This window comes from Hylobates moloch, unplaced genomic scaffold (genome assembly GCF_009828535.3).
Source record: "Hylobates moloch isolate HMO894 unplaced genomic scaffold, HMol_V3 SCAFFOLD_20, whole genome shotgun sequence".
Classification (NCBI taxonomy): Eukaryota; Metazoa; Chordata; class Mammalia; order Primates; family Hylobatidae; genus Hylobates; species Hylobates moloch.
The window spans coordinates 4,551,180-4,569,144 of record NW_026652295.1 but is presented as its reverse complement, the minus strand read 5'-3'; the positions used below and the strand labels follow the sequence as shown (position 1 = coordinate 4,569,144).

General features: G+C 42.6%; 1 protein-coding gene across 6 annotated transcripts in view; it reads right to left on the bottom strand.

Annotated features, from left to right (window-relative positions):
* Window positions 1-17,965, bottom strand: part of CDYL (chromodomain Y like) — a 242,352-nt gene that overhangs the window by 17,054 nt on the left and 207,333 nt on the right. For 5 of the 6 annotated variants that reach the window (XM_058432201.1, XM_058432202.1, XM_058432198.1 and 2 more), the window contains 2 exons: window positions 2,202-2,458; window positions 372-544 (listed from right to left, as the gene is read on the bottom strand). In XM_058432201.1, coding sequence (XP_058288184.1) covers window positions 372-544; window positions 2,202-2,458 — 430 coding nt within the window. The remainder of the gene's footprint in view (window positions 1-371; window positions 545-2,201; window positions 2,459-17,965) is intronic. The other variant, XM_058432200.1, reaches the window with a different exon arrangement.

Genomic DNA, 17,965 nt, shown 5'->3' with positions numbered 1-17,965 from the left:
CAGAGTCAAGCAAATGGTAGCTTATTATTTGTAAGAGATCTTTATTTAAGGGTTGAGGACAGAACATACTCATGGCACAAACAATAGGAACTCTAGCTACACATGATCATATACTCTAATCATCAGAACATTCCCTGAATACTTGCTGGGTTTAAACCAACCTTGAAATCAGTTATTTGCCCAAGGCAAGTAGTAATTTATGGCAGGCCCATAGAAAAGACAGATGATTTAATTAATTTTGCTGCTCGTGTCTCTCCATGGAAGAAGATGTATATTTTATTCTCAAGGCTTGGTCAGCCCCATTTTATCAGGATTGGTATACCAAAAACAAAACACCCAACCAATGTTTAAAAAACATCATTTTTACATACCTGATAGCTTCTGCCATTTTAGTGCTTTCTCTTTTCCTGTCATCTGTCAGACGTCGTATAAAATAAATAAAGTCAAGTCCACAACAGAAGACGCTGCCAACGGCGCTGAGCAGTACCAGCTTGCTGTCATCGGCAGCGGCCGTGCTCAGAGCACTCTGGACTTCTCTCATTACCTGCAAGTCACCAGAAGTTAAAGTGGCAAAGAATATTTTGGGTTTAAAATCCTAAAAGGATGTTTTTTTGGAGACAGTCTCACTCTGTTGCTCAGGTTGGCGTGTAGTGGTTTAATCAAGGCTCACTGCACTCTTGAACTCCTGGGCTTAAACAATCCTCCCGCTTCACTGCACTCTCGAACTCCCGGGTTCAAACAATCCTCCCGCCTCAGCCTCCCGAGTAGCTGGGACTACAGGCTTGTGCCATCATGCCTGGCTAATTTTTCAACTTCTTTGGAAGAGATGGAGTTTTGCTATGTTGTCTAGGATGGTCTTGAACTCCTGGGCTCAAGTGATCCTCCTGCCTTGGCCTCCCAAAGTGCTGAGATTACATGCATTAGCCACCGCACCCTGCCTAAAAGCATTTTATTACTGGATAATCTGCATCTATGAAAAATGCATCATAGCCTGATACAGTTACTGAAATCTACCATGATTTTAATTAATTTGCAAATGTCTTATTTTCTGTAACCAGAAATTGAGATGCTGGGGATGGAGTAAAATATAACTACATAACTAGAGTATAATTAAAAAGACACGAGAATCTATATTATCTTAACAGCCATTGCGGCTCTTAGATAAGGCAAGTTGCTTATTATATCACTGGGCACTTCTCCAGTTTGGACAGCAGGTGGCACATTCAAACCAGTTGAAAGAAACTCGTTCAGTTCTACTGTTTTTTGTTTTGTTTTAAAAACTACCCTATTACACTTGGGACAGAAAATAGTTTGGTGCATAAGTGCATTAAGTCCAAGCACATTAGAACGGACTGGTAATTTTAGGGCATAAAATCATTTTAAATGATCTCTGTGAAGCATTTAAAAATAACCAATGAAGGGACTCTGCAGTCTAAAAATGTACCAAGGACCAACTTTGAACTGGTTTGTTATGTGACCCTGGGCGAACACACAGACTTTCTGTAGTTAGGTTTTCTTGTCTGGACAAAACTCAACCTAGCTACTCACAAACTCCTAGGACTTAAAATTTTGGAAAGGTACAGGTTAGGTTCAAATACTCCCAATTCTAGAAACTTCACAAAATTCATGTTCTAACCTTTCCAACAACCAGTTCTGGAAAACTTACTAGGCACTATCAGCAATGAGCATGTGTGGAAATCCCTGTTGCTGTGTGTTCTGCTACAGCCGCTGAGGAGTATCTGGGGACTGGAAAGATGATAAATATTCTGAAGGGACTGGGACCCCCGGGGCATTTAAATTCTGTCTGAACAAACAACCCTTTAAGAATCTGATGAAAGCTAAAGCAAAGCGCGTGCACACACATTTTCCACGTGCCTTCATGGAGCCCCGTGCCTGCCAGATGAAGAGCTTCCAGATAGGAGGTGAACCACAGAGGCACAGAGGCCTGGGTGGACCCACACCCAGGAGAATAGGGACGGACACTCAGCAAAGGCCAACCATCCTGAATTCACGGCCATCGGAGGTGGGACACGGAGCAAAGCCCGCAACTTCCCCTCTGCTCCTTCCCTTCTGGTGGGCATCAGGAGAGGGCCCAAAAGGAGGTTTAGAAAAAGCACAGGAAGAGCCAGTTCCGCCAAGCAGGCCTGGAAATCAGGCGGGGAGAAGCGCGAAGCCCACGCCAGCCCGAGAGCACCTCTCACCTCTGGATTTAGTGAGTTATTCTCTGAGGACTTTGTGGATAACAAGATGTGGGTGAAGCCATCCTGCTTCCTGACCACAATATCTCTGTATCTGTAGGCACTTTCTGTTTGCCTCACGCTGAAACGCAATCGCTTGTCAAAAGGCTGGTCTCTTCTGTCGTCAATAAATTTCCTTTTGCTGGCAGTCACTCCTGTAACAGATGTCTGTATGTTGGTTGTCCCATTGGCTGTTAATGCATCCATGAACGGAGATGTACCTGCCGAGAGTTTGAAATCACAGTAGTCTGTGATGTCCCACCACCAGTTCACTCCCAGGTGTCATCTTTGAGTTGGATAAAGATGTTCATTACACACTTAGGACTGAATGAATATAAGAACATTAAAACTTAGAACCTTTAGAATGCCAAAGTCTACTTTTAAAGCCACTTGTTCTCTTTCAAGGTCTGACAAGAAAGTCACTCTTTCGTTTCACCTTGCCTAAAAAATACAGATAGAGAGGTACTTACTGAAAGGAAGCTACATAGTTAGGGATTTTTTAAAGGACAGAATCAAGAGAGAATGGGTCTCATGGAGAGTATCTATTCCAGGTTTGAGAAGCTGAAAGAAAAAAAGAAAATAATTCAAGAAAATATCTTATTATTAGAGTCAAGGCCATCTAGTTGAAACTTCTTTTTCCAAATGTAAGATAACTGGATAGACACATGGATGCAGCCAGCCTTCTCTGCGGGTCATAGAGCTGTGTGGCAGCCACCACTTCAGACCACCGCCCCTGTGGGACACTCAGGAGTTGTTTCTAGCTGCCCTGGGAGGGACTATCAGAAAGTCCATCTACTTGTCCCAGTTCCACTCCTTTTTCAAACAGCCCTGTTAAGCAGCTGAAGATAGCTCTCCTCTCCCCCACCACATAAAGCATCCTGCCAACGTTCCCTCGTATGTCACAGCTCAACAGCAGCAACCGTGTTTTGCCAGGGTCTTGAGATGGGGTTTTGCTATGTTGCTTAGGCTGGTCTCAAACTTCTGGCCTCGAGTGATCCTCCTACCTTGGCCTCTCAAGCAGCTGAGATGTACAGGCATGAACCACTGTGCCTGGTTAAGAATGCAAATAATTATCCTCCTATCTGTATGGATTGTCCAAATATCATCTAATGTGGTGATGAATGTACAGAGTGGATGGGGAAAAAAGGAATGAAATATAAGAAAACTAGATCAGGCTTTACCAGTAACATTAGCAATGGCAGAAGTTCTCTGAGGGCGGAGCATGAAGAATTATGAATCAGAAATATTTCCTCCAAAGTGAAAGAGAATAAGCCAAATCCACCAGAAAACTCACGAATGGACATTTCAGAGGAGCCAAACAACCTCCCTGGCAAAACAACTTGACTTTGATTCAACTGGTGGAAATATTTTAATTGCTAAGGGTTTTCTTTTTTTAATTATATTTTTTGAAAAACGTAAAGAGGTTATAATACATACACATGGTTCAAACACCTAAAAATATAAAAGATATTAAGGTGAAAGACCCCCACAGCCTGATCCTATTTACACAGGACCCCCCTGCGCTCTTAGCCACTGGGGCTGGATTCTCAGGGGCCCCCCCAGAGTATCTCCATGGATATACAAGAAAATATCAATACAGACTTCTCCACCACCCTGGCTTTTAAAAGCACAGATGGCAGTACACTAGACACAGTGTTTTGCTGTATCTTATACATTGTTATCTGGCTTGTACATATATAAGATATATACATTGTTACATCTCATGGTTATTCCTTTGACAATATCTTAGAACGGCTCCTCTATCAGAACATAGCTTCCTGTTCTTTCCTAAGGCTGCGTGGCAGGCGAGGCCCATGGTAGGGACGCACTGTAATTCATTTTCCAGTCCACACTGGAATACGCACTACTATTCAGTGACTTGTCGATATGACCAACAACACAGTGACACATAATACTGACCTCTGTCATCCCAATGCTGTCAAATCTCTAGAAGCTTCCAAAGGACTTGTAGCCTGGAGTAGTTCTAACTGGAGACCATTGGGTCAGAGGTTACCAGTCAGCCAAGGTGTTGCTGAGTCCTTCCAAGGAACTCAGGAAAGACTTTTTCTTTTAACCTCCATCCTCTTCCCTACCAGTTCCTTCTTCCATCTTTGTTTAAAAACGTTTGACAATCTCGTCTCCCCTCCGGAACCCTCTCTAATCTGTTCCTCCAGCCTCAGTCCCATCACAGCCTCACCTGCCTGCACTTGCTGTCTTCACCTCTCCCTCTGTCCATCATTCTTCAACCCATTCAACTGGGACCCAGAGTCCACATGGCCAGGAACCTTCTGAGTCTAGAGAAATGGATGCTGGAAGACTATGAACCTGCGAGCCTGGGGGAGCGGAAGAGGGGCTTCCACAGGGCAGCCTGGAGTTGCTGAGGGAGGAGGCGAGGGACAGATGCTTGCTCCTCCAGGGTGAGCGTCCAGGTGGAGATGTGCACAGCCCAAGGTGCACATCTAGATTAGGGGAGAGAAGTCAGGGTTGGAGAGAGGTACTTGGGGTTGGCGCCAGAAACGGCTGAACTGACAGGATGAGCTCCCAGGGGAAGACTGAGACAGAGAGTGAGCCTGCTGAAGCCAGCTGAGAAGTGCTGGGGAGGGGCGCAGGCAGAGCCAGGAGGCAGCAGAGAAGCAGGAAGGCAGTAACTGGTTTCCTCCAAGGAAGGAGAGCAGGCCGCAGCAGTGAGGATGTGTCTGCAGGGGCAGGTGTTACAGAGGTGGAGGAGAATGCAGAAGAGGTGACGTAGGGGAAATGAGAGGCCACTCGTAAGCGTGGGCAATGCTTCACTATGGCGTGAAGAGTGGAGGCCAGACCACAGGACACAATGAAAGACAACTAAAAATCAATCAATCAAAACACACATGGGCACAGCAGGAGTTGTGAGAAGCGCAGGTAAGAAGACATTGACACTTAGGTGACAGCCAACAGCAACGATTTCCCTGCCTCAAAAGAGAGCACACCAGCGACAATGCTGTGCAGAGGCAGGCACAGGCTACGTGACACGGTGCTGGCATGTTGGGACAGGAGACAGACGTGGAGACTCTGGGCATTCTCAGAAGAAGGGGGTTCCTTCAGACTACACACGCCAGCAGCTGGTAATGCCAAATGAGAGTTCCTGGGTCTTCAGGAGCTCCTCAACCGGAGCTGGATTTTTCAATTGTTGTTCTATCCAAGCACAAAAAGCAGCATCCAGGCTACACAGGGAAGGCCTGGTGCCATGGCCCAAATGCCTGTGTCTCACCCCAATTCCCATGGGGAAATCCTCACCCACAAGGTGCTGGTCTGAGGAGGTGGGGCCTTTGGGGGGTGACTAGGTCACGGGGTGGGGCCCTCATGAATGGGATGAGTGCCCTTATAAATGAGGGCCGATACCCCCGGCCCTTCTGCCATGTGACGATGCAGCAAAAAGGTGCTATTTGTGAACCAGGAAGTGAGCCCTCAGCAGATCCTGAACCTGCTGGCACCCTGATCTGAGGGTTCTCTCCAGAATTATGAGGATAATTAACACAATAATTCTGTTGTGTATTTACAAGCCACCCAGTTGATGGTATTTTGTTACGGCAGCCCAAATGGCTGAGACACCTGCCTCCCACCAGGGCAAAGCTGGCTGGCTTCAGGTCCGCTCTCCCCACCTCTGAACTGCTCTTGCTTTCACTGTGTCTTTCCTTTCTCTACGTAAAAGTCACACATTCCTTAAACTCTCCCAGCAGTTTTCCTGGTGGCTTCCTTCCACTGAAGCAACATTTCTAGGCCATGGAGTCTGTGCAGCCTTTATATGTGAGTCTCAGAAAAAGCTTCAGCATTTTCTTTGAGGCGATAGTGCCTACGGAACTATCCGTGGTTCTGCTAATTTAAAAATGGATTCATTTTGGCTCATGTTGACCAAGACTACTGAACTTGGCCTTCAGCCTCTTGAGTTAAAACTGTGTTGGCTTCTCGTGCCAGTGAGGTCCCTGCTCATTTCAGACTCTGTGATCTTGCTGGAGCTTCAGCGACCACACCTCACCCCAATGTAATTCCTGGCACTCCCTGTTACTCATCTGAGTAGGGCATGTGACGCTGAACTTTGCACTATTTAGGTAGAAGTATTCACAGCAGGATCGAGTCTTGGAGTCACAGGCTGCCAGCATCGACTAGGACTCTGACCATCACATAGACCCCTCCCTCAAGACAATCGAGCCACAGTGTTCTCACATCACCCAGGGTTCTCACGCCACCCAGGGTTGTGCCCATCTCAGGACCTTTGCACATGCTCTTCCCTCTGCCTAGAACGCCTGTGACCCGGAATTCAAATGGCCAGTTTCTTCTGCTCGTCCGGACGGCAGCTCGAATTTCGGCGTCTCAGACAAGCCTTCTTGGACCTCCCATCCTAACGCTGGTCCCTCCCATCAGTACTTCATATCACCCTGGTTTGTTTCCTTCAAAGCACCCCTGAAAGTTATTTCTTTCTCACTGCATTTTTATTTATAGTATCATCTATGTACTCCACCAAGCTGTGTAAGAGCAGGGTCCTCGCCTGTCTTATCCAATCATCCCCAGCGCACACAACACTCAGCACATGTTTACTCAGTAAACTCATGGAAATGGCCTTCAAGTCCCTTTAGTCCAGATCCCTCAATTTAGAGACGAGTAGCTAAGTGACTGGCCAAGTGTCACACAGCTCATTACCTCAACCCAAGCCAGGGATGGTAAGCTCTACACTTCAGAGCAGAATTAGCTGCTAAGGACTAAACAAACGGTAAACACTGAGATTCAGAAAACCCGCCCCCCTCACCCCAAACTGTGGAAATTAGTGCAACTCCCCTGGAACGATGACTCTCATGGAAACACAGGAGTACAAGTTGCCTCTGTGAACTGAGAGTTCCTTAAGGATTTGGATTCAGAGAGTACCAAGGCTTTCCTAGGATTTATTAACATAAAATTCGACTAGGAAAGAAACCTATTTTAGTATCTCTTGCAATAATTGATTTTCTTTAACACGTTCAAGAGCAAAAAGGATACCCTCAAATATGTATGGCGAATCTGTTAAGGATACCCTCAAATATGTATGGCGAATCTGTTAAATATCACTGCTTCAAAAACTGCAAGTCTCTAACAGTGACTTGTGACACCCACTTCCCACCTAAAGAGAACAGTGTCTGTACTTCTTCACCTGCCACTGATAACTAGGAAACTGAATAAAATACACATAGCAACTGTTCGCAGGCACTGGACCACAGGCTGTGCAGGGCAACATTCCCAGAGTGAAAGGAGACAAACGTGGTGAGCCTAACAGTCCACCCGCCTTTCCACCGAAAGCAGCTGCCACACTGCAGGTGCAGGGAGGGGAAACCCAGACATAGCTGGCAAAAACGCTGTCTTAGAACAGATGACTTGGGGGAGGCCCAGGAGGCTGTAATTTGTGAGGCACGATATGGAAAAGGAGGGAGCTACACAGATAAAAAGTTCCAGAGAGCCTAGGGGATCCCTTTGAGTCTTGCTGAACCAACTGAGCATGCACAGGCAGAAATTCCACAAGGCTGGGCAGGGAACAACTTTTGAGGAACGAACAATTACCAGAGACCTATAAACTGAATAATCTGAAGTTTGCCTAGGGCCGGAAGTCCTCATCAGCCAGAGCAGAGATCTCATGAAATATACGAGGCATTCAGCAGAGAGACCCCAGATCAGGCACATATCAGCAGTGGAACCAATCTAGCTCTAGAATAAAGAATACTTAAAATTGCACTAATGAAGCTTCAAAATAAGCTGTGAAAGGATCAAACTGATATGCAACTAACAATTTCCTGCCAGAACACATCTAACACTTTAAAAAAGCATACAACAAAATCCAGCACCCCAAAATGTAAATCACAATGTTCATCAACCAACCAAAAATTACTAGACAAACAAAGGAGTGGGAAAATAGGACCAGTGACTAAGATTAAACTAGTTAATAAAGACTAAAAATGAGAGATGATGGTATTACCAGAAAAGAACATCTTCAAAACCGTTATAATCTCAATGTGCTCAAGGATTTAAAGAAAAACATGAACATAATGCAGAAATGAAAGATGAGGAATAAAAATTTCATTGCATATGTTGAACCAATTAGATACTAAAAAGATCAGAGAACTTGAAGGCACAGCAATAGACTATGTCCAAAATGCAGTATGACAGAAGAAACAGAAAAAACAATGAACCTGAGTGCCCTGTAGGACAATATTAAGCAGTCTAGCACATGTGTAATTTGAGTCTCAGAGAAGGGACGTGTATATGTGTGTGTGTGTGTGTGTGTGTGTGTGTGTGTGTGTGTGTGTGTGTAAGTAAAATATCTGCAGAAATAATAGTGGAAAGTTTTCCATATTCGATAAAAACCAGAAGCTGACAGATTCAAGAAGCTTAAAAAATACTATGATAAATACACACAAACCCCAAACTAAGGCCTATTATAATCTGCTGATAACGTGAGAACAAAAAGATTACAGATAGAATAACAGATCAACTCAATACTTACATTCAGAAAGTATACAAGACAGAAGAAAATGGAATGGCACCTTTGAAGTGTATGAAGAAAAAAAAAAGCCAACCTATATACACAGCACAAATGCAGCACACATGTCCTTCAAAAACAGAGGAGAAACAAACAGATTTCTAGATAAAAGCTGAGAGAGTTTGTACCAGCAGGCCTGCACTGTAAGGAATGTTAAAAAATGTTCTTCAGGCAATAGGAAAATAATACCAGACAGAAGCCTGAATACATACAAAGGAATAAAGAGTATCAGACCAGTAAATATATGGGTAAAAATGAACCTGCACCAACTGCATATTAAGTGTAATTAACTAAATGTAGACAGTAGTAACTGCTTGGCCTCATCACCGAAACGATGTCTCACCTGCTTTCATACCAACCTAACAAAAATGAATAAAAACCACTTTGTAAATACTATACAAATATATCAAAGTATCTTTAAAAAATGACTATTCTTTGGAAAAATATAAATTCTCGAGACTGATCTTTGATGTAGTAGAAACAGAAAAAAAAACAAGGAAAGACGAAAAATAAAATCATTAATGAATTACCTCTTGAAACAGTTTATAGGCTATGCAGGTTAAGGAACAGCTGTGTAGTAACAAATAGCCTCAGACCACAGAGAAAAGAAAGAAAATTCATCCAATCTGTTTTGCAAAGATAACTTAACCCTGACTAGACACAAATGCCACAGAGCAAAACCACGTACCAATTTTACCCATTACTCATGGAAGCACAATCTTACTTTACTAATGGTTGATGGTTTATGTCAAAGGGCATTTTAAGATGTTGTGAGATAGCTTAGTTCAAGGGCAAGAATTGCAAAAACATACTAAACAATAGCATTTCTAGATTCTGAGAACTATTTAGAAAATAAACATACATTAAAAAGAAAACATCCATAATCCTGAACTAAAATTAGGAATAAACAACTTAAAAAAAAACAGAATAAACAAATAGAAAACATCAAGTTGTACTAAGAAACATAAAAAGACACCCCCCCCCCGGCCCCAACACATACACACACAAAAGGTGGGGTGGGAATGCCACGATTCTGAAGAACACCAAATACTGTAAAGCTATTTCTCTTTCCCAATTTGAATTCTAGTAGACTTCCAATTAAAACCTCGGTGGTTAAGATTTAGCGGGAAGATAAGCTAAAATTCTTTTTTTGAAAAGAATAAGGAGTGAAATATGCCTAACTAGTTGTATATTATAAATCTACATGAAAAACACAGTTCTAGCACAGGGGAAAATGATGAGCTAGAATCAGTCTAAGAATAGCTTCTATGATGAGGATACATGCATCACGAATCAATAAGCTGGTATAAAACATTCAATAAATAGCAAAGTCTTGTTTAATAAAAGGCATAACACACGTAAAGTTTCTAGATGGAGAAGAACTTAAACATAGAAAGGACAGGAAAAAGGTTAAAAAATTCGAGTACATAAAAATTGAAAATTTCATATACGAAAAGCTAGTATTATCATTAAAGCACGAATAACTACAAAGCATAAAACAGACCTAAAAACGCACACACCAGGTTGGGCGTGGTGGCTCACACCTGGAATCAATCCCACCACTTTGGGAGGCCAAGGCAGGTGGATCACTTCAGGTCAGGAGTTTGAGACTAGCCTGGTCAACATGGTGAAACCCTGTTTCTACTAAAAATGCAAAAATTAGTCGGGTGTGGTGGCGCATGCCTGTAGTCCCAGCTACTTGGGAGGCTGAGGCAGCAGTGAGCTGAGATCACACCACTGCACTCCAGCTTGGGCAACAGAGTGAGACTCCGTCTCAAAAGACACACACATACACACACACAGACACACACAGTGAGCTGAGATCACACCACTACACTCCAGCTTGGGCGACAGAGTAAGACTCCATCTCAAAAGACACACACATACACACACACACATACACAATGTGTACAGTAAATTCGAACGATGGAATGAAAACACTAAAACATAAAAAATTGATCTGAGTTAAAAAAAAAAAAAGACACGTTCTTTCTACCTTCAGATTAGAAAACCTTAAAATATGGCAATTTAGGGCTAGTGAAGGGCACATGTACATAAATTGGTACATTCCTGGAAAGCAATTTTGTACGATGTGGCAATCAACCCCTGCCCTATAATTCTACCTTTAGAATTTTACTCCTAAAACAGAAAGTATATGAGGATACGTTTTTACACACAAAAGGTATTCAAAGAGCTTTACTTTTAAAAAGGAAAAATTGCCAAAAGCCCTGAACTTCGTGCCTAGTAGTAAGGAAATAGTGAAATTATGGCACACGTGTACCTGACATGATATTATATAGCTATTATGCTTGTGAAGATTTTTAAAAATACGGGTCAATAAGTGCATCACAGCAGCTGCCATTTACATCACACCTTACACATGCTGAGCTCCTAAGCATAAAATCGGATTCAAATCCCTGCAGTACACCTGAAAGGTGTGTGGTACCTGCAGATCTGATTCTCACGCCTGTGTCCTTCCACCGCCCATCCCCAAAGTCATACATGAAAAAAATAAAAATGAAAGCTAACAGAAGGGGTATGTGGACAGACAGATAGCAACAATGTTTCCATGTGAGTTTATTAGGAATGTAAATTATAGAAATGTTAATAATGGCTCTTTATTGGTGAGAGAGACATAGAATAATTCTTATCTTCTTGTTATTTTGTGAATTTTTACAATACATTTGACATAATCAAGAAACCACTTGAAACTACACTGTAGCATCCAAAATCCAGACAAAAGTGTCCGGGATATTATTCTTCACTAGGTAAAGATCAATTGGTATTTCTCCGACTATATTTCAGTTTAGAATTGTCTAATCAAGAGTTAGCAAGTTTTAATATGTTTTCAAGGCAGAAGGGTCTCAACTGCAAAAAGAGTTCAAAAACTGTATTTAACCATCTTGGATATTAATGACCATTGCTGTCTTTGGTCTGAAGTTAAAAAGCAAGGACTACAGCATCTATAGAATTAACAGCTTTCCCTTTATGGAGTTTAATATTTCAAAATATTGTTATTTACATATATTGAACGTAATCCTATTTACCTATACAAAACCTTACAATTTTATTCAGATTATATAATCTGCAAATTTTCTTTAAGAACAATTTTTCATATGAACATGGAAGTAAATGTAGGCTTTAAACATCAATACCTCTTTTCTTGATAATGTGTTAAATAAATCCCTTACAAATAATTGTAAAAGTGTCTTTGCTCTAACTCCTTCAATTCCAGTTCTCTATCCATAAGGGTCCCCGAGTTAAAGGCTAGTCTAATTCTAGTAGACTTCCAATAAAAAACTCAGTGGTTAGGATTTAGCAGGGAGACAGGCTAATAAATTTTTGAAAAGAATAATGAGTGAAATATACCTAACTAGTTGCATGTTATAAATCTACGTGAAGAGCATAGTTCTAGTACAGGGGAAAATGATGGGCTAGAATCAGTCTAAGAATAGCTTCTGCTGGGCGTGGTGGCTCACGCCTGTAATCCCAGCACTTTGGGAGGCCGAGGTGGGCAGATCACGAGGGCAGGAGATCGAGACCATCCTGGCTAACACGGTGAAACCCCGTCTCTACTAAAAATACAAACAAATTAGCTGGGCGTGGTGGCGGGCACCTGTAGTCCCAGCTACTTGGGAGGCTGAGGCCGGAGAATGGTGTGAGTGAACCTGGCAGGCGGAGCTTGCAGTGAGCCGAGATTGTGCCACTGCACTCCAGCCTGGGCGACAGAGCAGAGACTCTGTCTCAAAAAAAAAAAAAAAAAAAAGAAAAAAGAATAGCTCCTGTGATGAGGACAGACACATCACAAATCTATATAGGCTGGTATAAACCATTCAATATATAGTTCACTAAATATGCTCATTCTTAGCCATCTCTAAGAAAGACATTGATATACCATCAGGACCGCAATCATGTTTTGTTGTAAAAACAAGTGACACATCAGGAACAATCTGAGTATACTGCGAATTTCACACACTTATGCACAGTTGTCTGGAGAAAGTCAGTGCATGCACAACCACACCCAGCTGAAACTGGCCAGGCAGGAACACACAAAACACACACAAAACACACTCAAACAGCCGCCCACCCACATCGGGCATTACAACTTTCTGTATGATTTCAGACTGCAGTCCTTCTATTGCTTCACAGTAACCACATGCTGCAACCCTTCCAATGCCCACTTCTACAGGCAAATTTCTGCTGTCCTTTTTCAAGATAAAGTATCGTATTTATTGTAGTACTTGCTTAACTATTTGACACTTGAAATTGTGCCACTGTTTCTATTAGGTTAATGTGTCCATGACAAAGTTTTTGCGGGCTGTGCCTCTAATCTAATTTCCCCCATAAGCCCTGTAGCTTTTATTGCATGATTTTGCAGTGTGGCAATTTCTAGGAACACATATATCATATTACAGCAGAACTCACTGTAAGTTTTGTTTCCACTGCTCAGTATCAAAGTCATTTTTTGGTTGACTCAAGAAAAAATTTATTCACAGCCATGTTTTAGACCTGGCCCTAAAAATAAAACCATCCAACTTAATGATATGCTTCAAGATGTCATACAAACCAACCAGCAAGAGCTCAATGGGGAGTGAGGATGGAAATGCTTACTACCAAACACCACATTCAGAGAATGCTTTAAACTCACTTTAAAAGCAAAAGAAAAATCTGAGAACGGAGGAGGTGTAAAAGGCATTTTAGTCCATGAAACATACAGATAATTCCATGAAACTGCTAAATAACTTGAGAATGCTAGAAATATAAGGAAGAGCAGGTGAACGGCAAACCACGAAATGAGAACATTAAATACCTGAGACTCCACAGGCTTAGGGAGCATTCTGAAAATCAACAGAGAGAAGAACATAAGCTATGGTTCCTGCAATTAAAATGATTCTGTTTCATAGCTAACTTTTCACAGAGAATCAACCCCCAAAAATTAGGTGCCAAAAGCAATGAGGGGACTTTAAAGAGAAAAATCACTATTTTGAGATAAAAGTACCAATTAATGAGATAATGTATCTTTAAATCAACTCTAGATAATTATATTTTCCTAAAGCTAAATAAGACTAGCCTGATTAAACCACCGAATTGTGAACCTAGAGACACGCAATAATGTTGTATTAGAGGTGGCAAGTGCAATGTGTCGCATGACAGCAGGGGTTCTCACTCTGACTCTGCAATGGGACTTAGAAGCCCAGGGGACTTCTAAAAAATGCTCCTTGGAGAAAGGGGAACTCTTTCTTATCCACTGTTGGTAGGAATGTCAATTAGTACAGTCACTATGGAAAAGAGTATGCAGGTTTCTTCAAAAATAAACCTACCGTATGATCCGGCAATCACTTGACTAGATATTTATCCCAAGAAAATGAACTCAGCATGTCAAAGAGGCATCTGCACTCCCATGTTTACTGCAGCAGTATTCACAATAGCCAAGATATGAAACCAACCTAAGTGCCCATCAACAAATGAATGCATAAAGAAAACGTCGGTATATACACACAATGGAGTATTATTCAGCCTTAAAAAAAGAGTGAAATCCTGTCATTTGGGGCAACATGGGTGAACCTGGAGGACATCACGCTAAGTGAAAGAAGCCAGGCACAGCAAGACAAATACTGCATGATCTCACTCATATGTGGAAGCTAAAAAGTTGACCTCACAGGGAGTAAAACAGTGGTTACCAGAGGCTGGGAAGTAGGGGGTTGGGGGAGAAGAGTCAAAGGTCAGTTAACAGATATAAAATTAAAGCTAGACCGGAAGAATAAGTTCTGAGTGCTGTATGGCATTGCAGGGTGACTAAAATTAGCAACAATTTATTGTATATTTTCAAATAGAGCAGATTTTAAATGTCACCAAAATAAAGAAATGATAAATGTCTGAAGTGATGGATTTGGTCATTACATGTTGCACATATATATCAAATTATATTGTACATAATAACTAATATGTACATAAGTGTTGAGTAAAAATAGTAAAAAAATAAAAGGGGGAAAAAGCTCCCTGGGCCACACTTGCAGGCGCCCGAGGACTCTGGGTGGAGCTCAGGCCCCGTGGCGTGTGATCAGACCCTCCCCGAGGCTGGGGACCCGCCCCAGGTTGGTGTGTTTGGTGTCCAGTGCTGATGTTGCATATTCGAGGCCCAAAACAGGATATTCAGGGTAACCGAAAGGAAATGGTTTGGGTCAGAAAACTGACATTACAGCAGTAGTAACAATTCCCATAAATCAGAGGAAGGGCTGTTCAAGTCCAGGTAATTAGCACAGATAAATAACAATGATAAAAGGGGAGGCAGGCAGCTCAGGATCTGGACACCAGCAGGGAGCTCTGAAGCACGCACCGGTGGTCACCACCAGGATTATGCCGGGCTCCTCGTTAAAGCTGCACCCAAGGAAACACGCTCACCAGTTCACAGTGAAATGGTCTCCAATGTAGACACACTATAACTGCTGGTTCTTGTACTGCTTGTATTTATACTTCTCTTAACAATATCATTCAGGAAGATAAAAATGTTCACATATTAATCATCTGTCCTCAGGATTCATTGCCCATGCATTGATAACTCTTTCCAACTGTGTTTTATTCTTCACCAAAAGCAAGAGGGGGAAATCCCAGTGAACAATCATACTGGCTTTTCAGAACAAGGTGGTCACAGGAGGTCAGAGACACAGACGCCGAGGCAACGGGTCGGCAACCAGCATCTGTGGACCCAACACTGCTGGCCGGGCAGTACCAGGTGTCTCACCCAACCCCCACGCCACAATCCCCTGAAGATGAAAACTTCAGGTCCAGAATGCCTAACCACCTCGCCTGCCCAGGGTCACTGAGCAGGTGAGAGGTGCCAAGCTCATACCCAATTCAGGCCTATGAGGCTGCACAAACGCGGTCTCTGTCATCCCCAGCTGCCTGCCGCCACAGAGGCAGTAACGGTACCTACATGAAAAATGAACTAGCAAAAGAAAGTGGTGGAAAAATGAGTGATTACTGACAAGAAATCTCTCCACGGAGGTTAAGAATATTCCCAGGGAATGCTGGTGAAGACTTTATGGAGTTGGGATTCTAACTGACTCCCAAGTGCTTTGCATGCAGTTGGTGCTCAGTAAGTATTTTTTGAATGTAATTGGTTAAAAAAAAAAAAAAAGAATATGGCATGTCAAGGTACTACGCCATTAGCATAGAAACGGAGGTGGCCAGATACACTACATATTCAGGGGATGATGAAGGTTTACCATGAAAAGCCAGGATGGAAATGAACAGACTGCAGCCAGCCTTTGAAGGGTTAAATGCCAAGTTAAAAAGCACATGACACAAAGCTGGAGGCACTGGAAAGGGCACAAGGAAGTCTATAGCTCACCCACCTGCGAGGAATAACAAAAAGCTGAGCCTAGGAAGTAGGGGCTGAGAAAGATCTTCCAGGGCTCAGAAAATGTGTTCCGAGACAGCTTAAGGGGAAAAAATAAAACATAAAAAAATCAAGAGCTGTTGTAACTCCCAAATATGTCTTCTTGTTTATTAAATGTTAAGGGCTTCAAACTAGAGTCCTCTTGTTACTTCTGGCATCAACCTAGGGGAATGGCAAGTGGACTGGTTTTCACAAATGGGGAGAAGGCCGGTGCTGGGCCACCATGCGGTGAGCCTCAGTTACTTGGGCAGAAAGAGAAAACGAGGCTTGGTCACTAGCACTCCGCGTCCTGCGGAGGGAAAATGTGGGAAGTGACACACTAGGCACCTATGTTGGTGCTTCCTGCCCTGTGCTTAAAACACACCCATCTCTGTCCTATTTATCTATCTACCCACCTACCCTGAAGCTGAAACTGACCTTCTCTTCTTACCATGCCTACAGCTGGGTTGAGACTACCATTTTCCAGAGGAATGGCTCAGGGATGTAGAGTGCTGGTGCAGTTACTAAGAAGACACACACACACACACACACACACACACACACAAATTTAAAACTGAACAAATTCAGCTGGGTGCGGTGGCTGACGCCTGTAATCCCAGCACTTTAGGAGGCTGAGATGGGTGGATCACTTGAGGTCAGGAGTCTGAGACCAGTCTGGCCAACATGGTGAAACCCCATCTGTACTAAAAATACAAAAATTAGCTGTGCGTGGTGGCGCGTGACTGTAATCCCATCTCCAGAGGTGGAGGCAGGAGAATCACTTGAACCTGGGAGGCGGAGGTTGCAGTGAGCTGAGATCACACCACTGCACTCCAGCCTGGGTGACAGAGTGAGACTCCAACTCAATCAATCAATAAAACTGAACAAATTTTATTAATGAGCTCTGCCATTTCACTTTAACCACTCCTGCTTTTATCCCTCCTACTGCTTAAAGTTGCTGGGGCACTGGTGTTCCAGGAACGGCACTCTCCACTGTTTGCATGACCCACCCAAGGCTTGGCAGCAGAGCCCCGTCTCACTGGGGACACCTATGGACTTTGTCTTTAAATAATTATAGTCCAGTAGTGCCATAATATATATTGTATATGCATATTTTTCACAAGTCCTACATATTAGCAAATGGAATCTAGAGCATTTTTTATTGTGATACCATGCACACAGCATACAATTTACCATTTTTAAGTGTGCAGTTTGATGGCATTAAGCACATTCACGCTACTGTGCAACCATCACCACCATGCATCTCCAGAACTTTTCATCTCCCCAGACTCCAACTAAATACCAACTTTCTACTCCCACGCCCCAAGCCCTGGTAAAGCACCACTCTAGTTTACTCTAGGTACCTCTTGTAAGTGGAACTGTTTAGTTATTTATCCTTTTTAGACGGTCTTATGTCACTGAGCACCACGTCCGCAAGGTTCATCCATATTGCAGCATGTGTGAGAATCTCCTTCCTTTTTAAGGCTGATTCATATTCCACTCTGTAGATAGGCCACATTTTGTTTATTTATTCAGCTGATGATAGACACTTGGGTTGCTTCCACCTTTTAGCTATTAATGATGTTAACATAGGGGTACAAAGATTTCTTCGCCACCCTGCTTTCAATTCTTTGGGTATATACCTAGAAATAGAACTGCTGCATCATGTGGTCATTTTAATTTTTTGAAGTTATATTTAATAGTTTCCTAAATTATCTAGAATGTGTTTAATTAGTAATTATAATACAACTCTTGGAAAAGATTAAAATCATGGACTGTGATTACTTCCATTTCCTTGTTAAATGTCTTCACTTT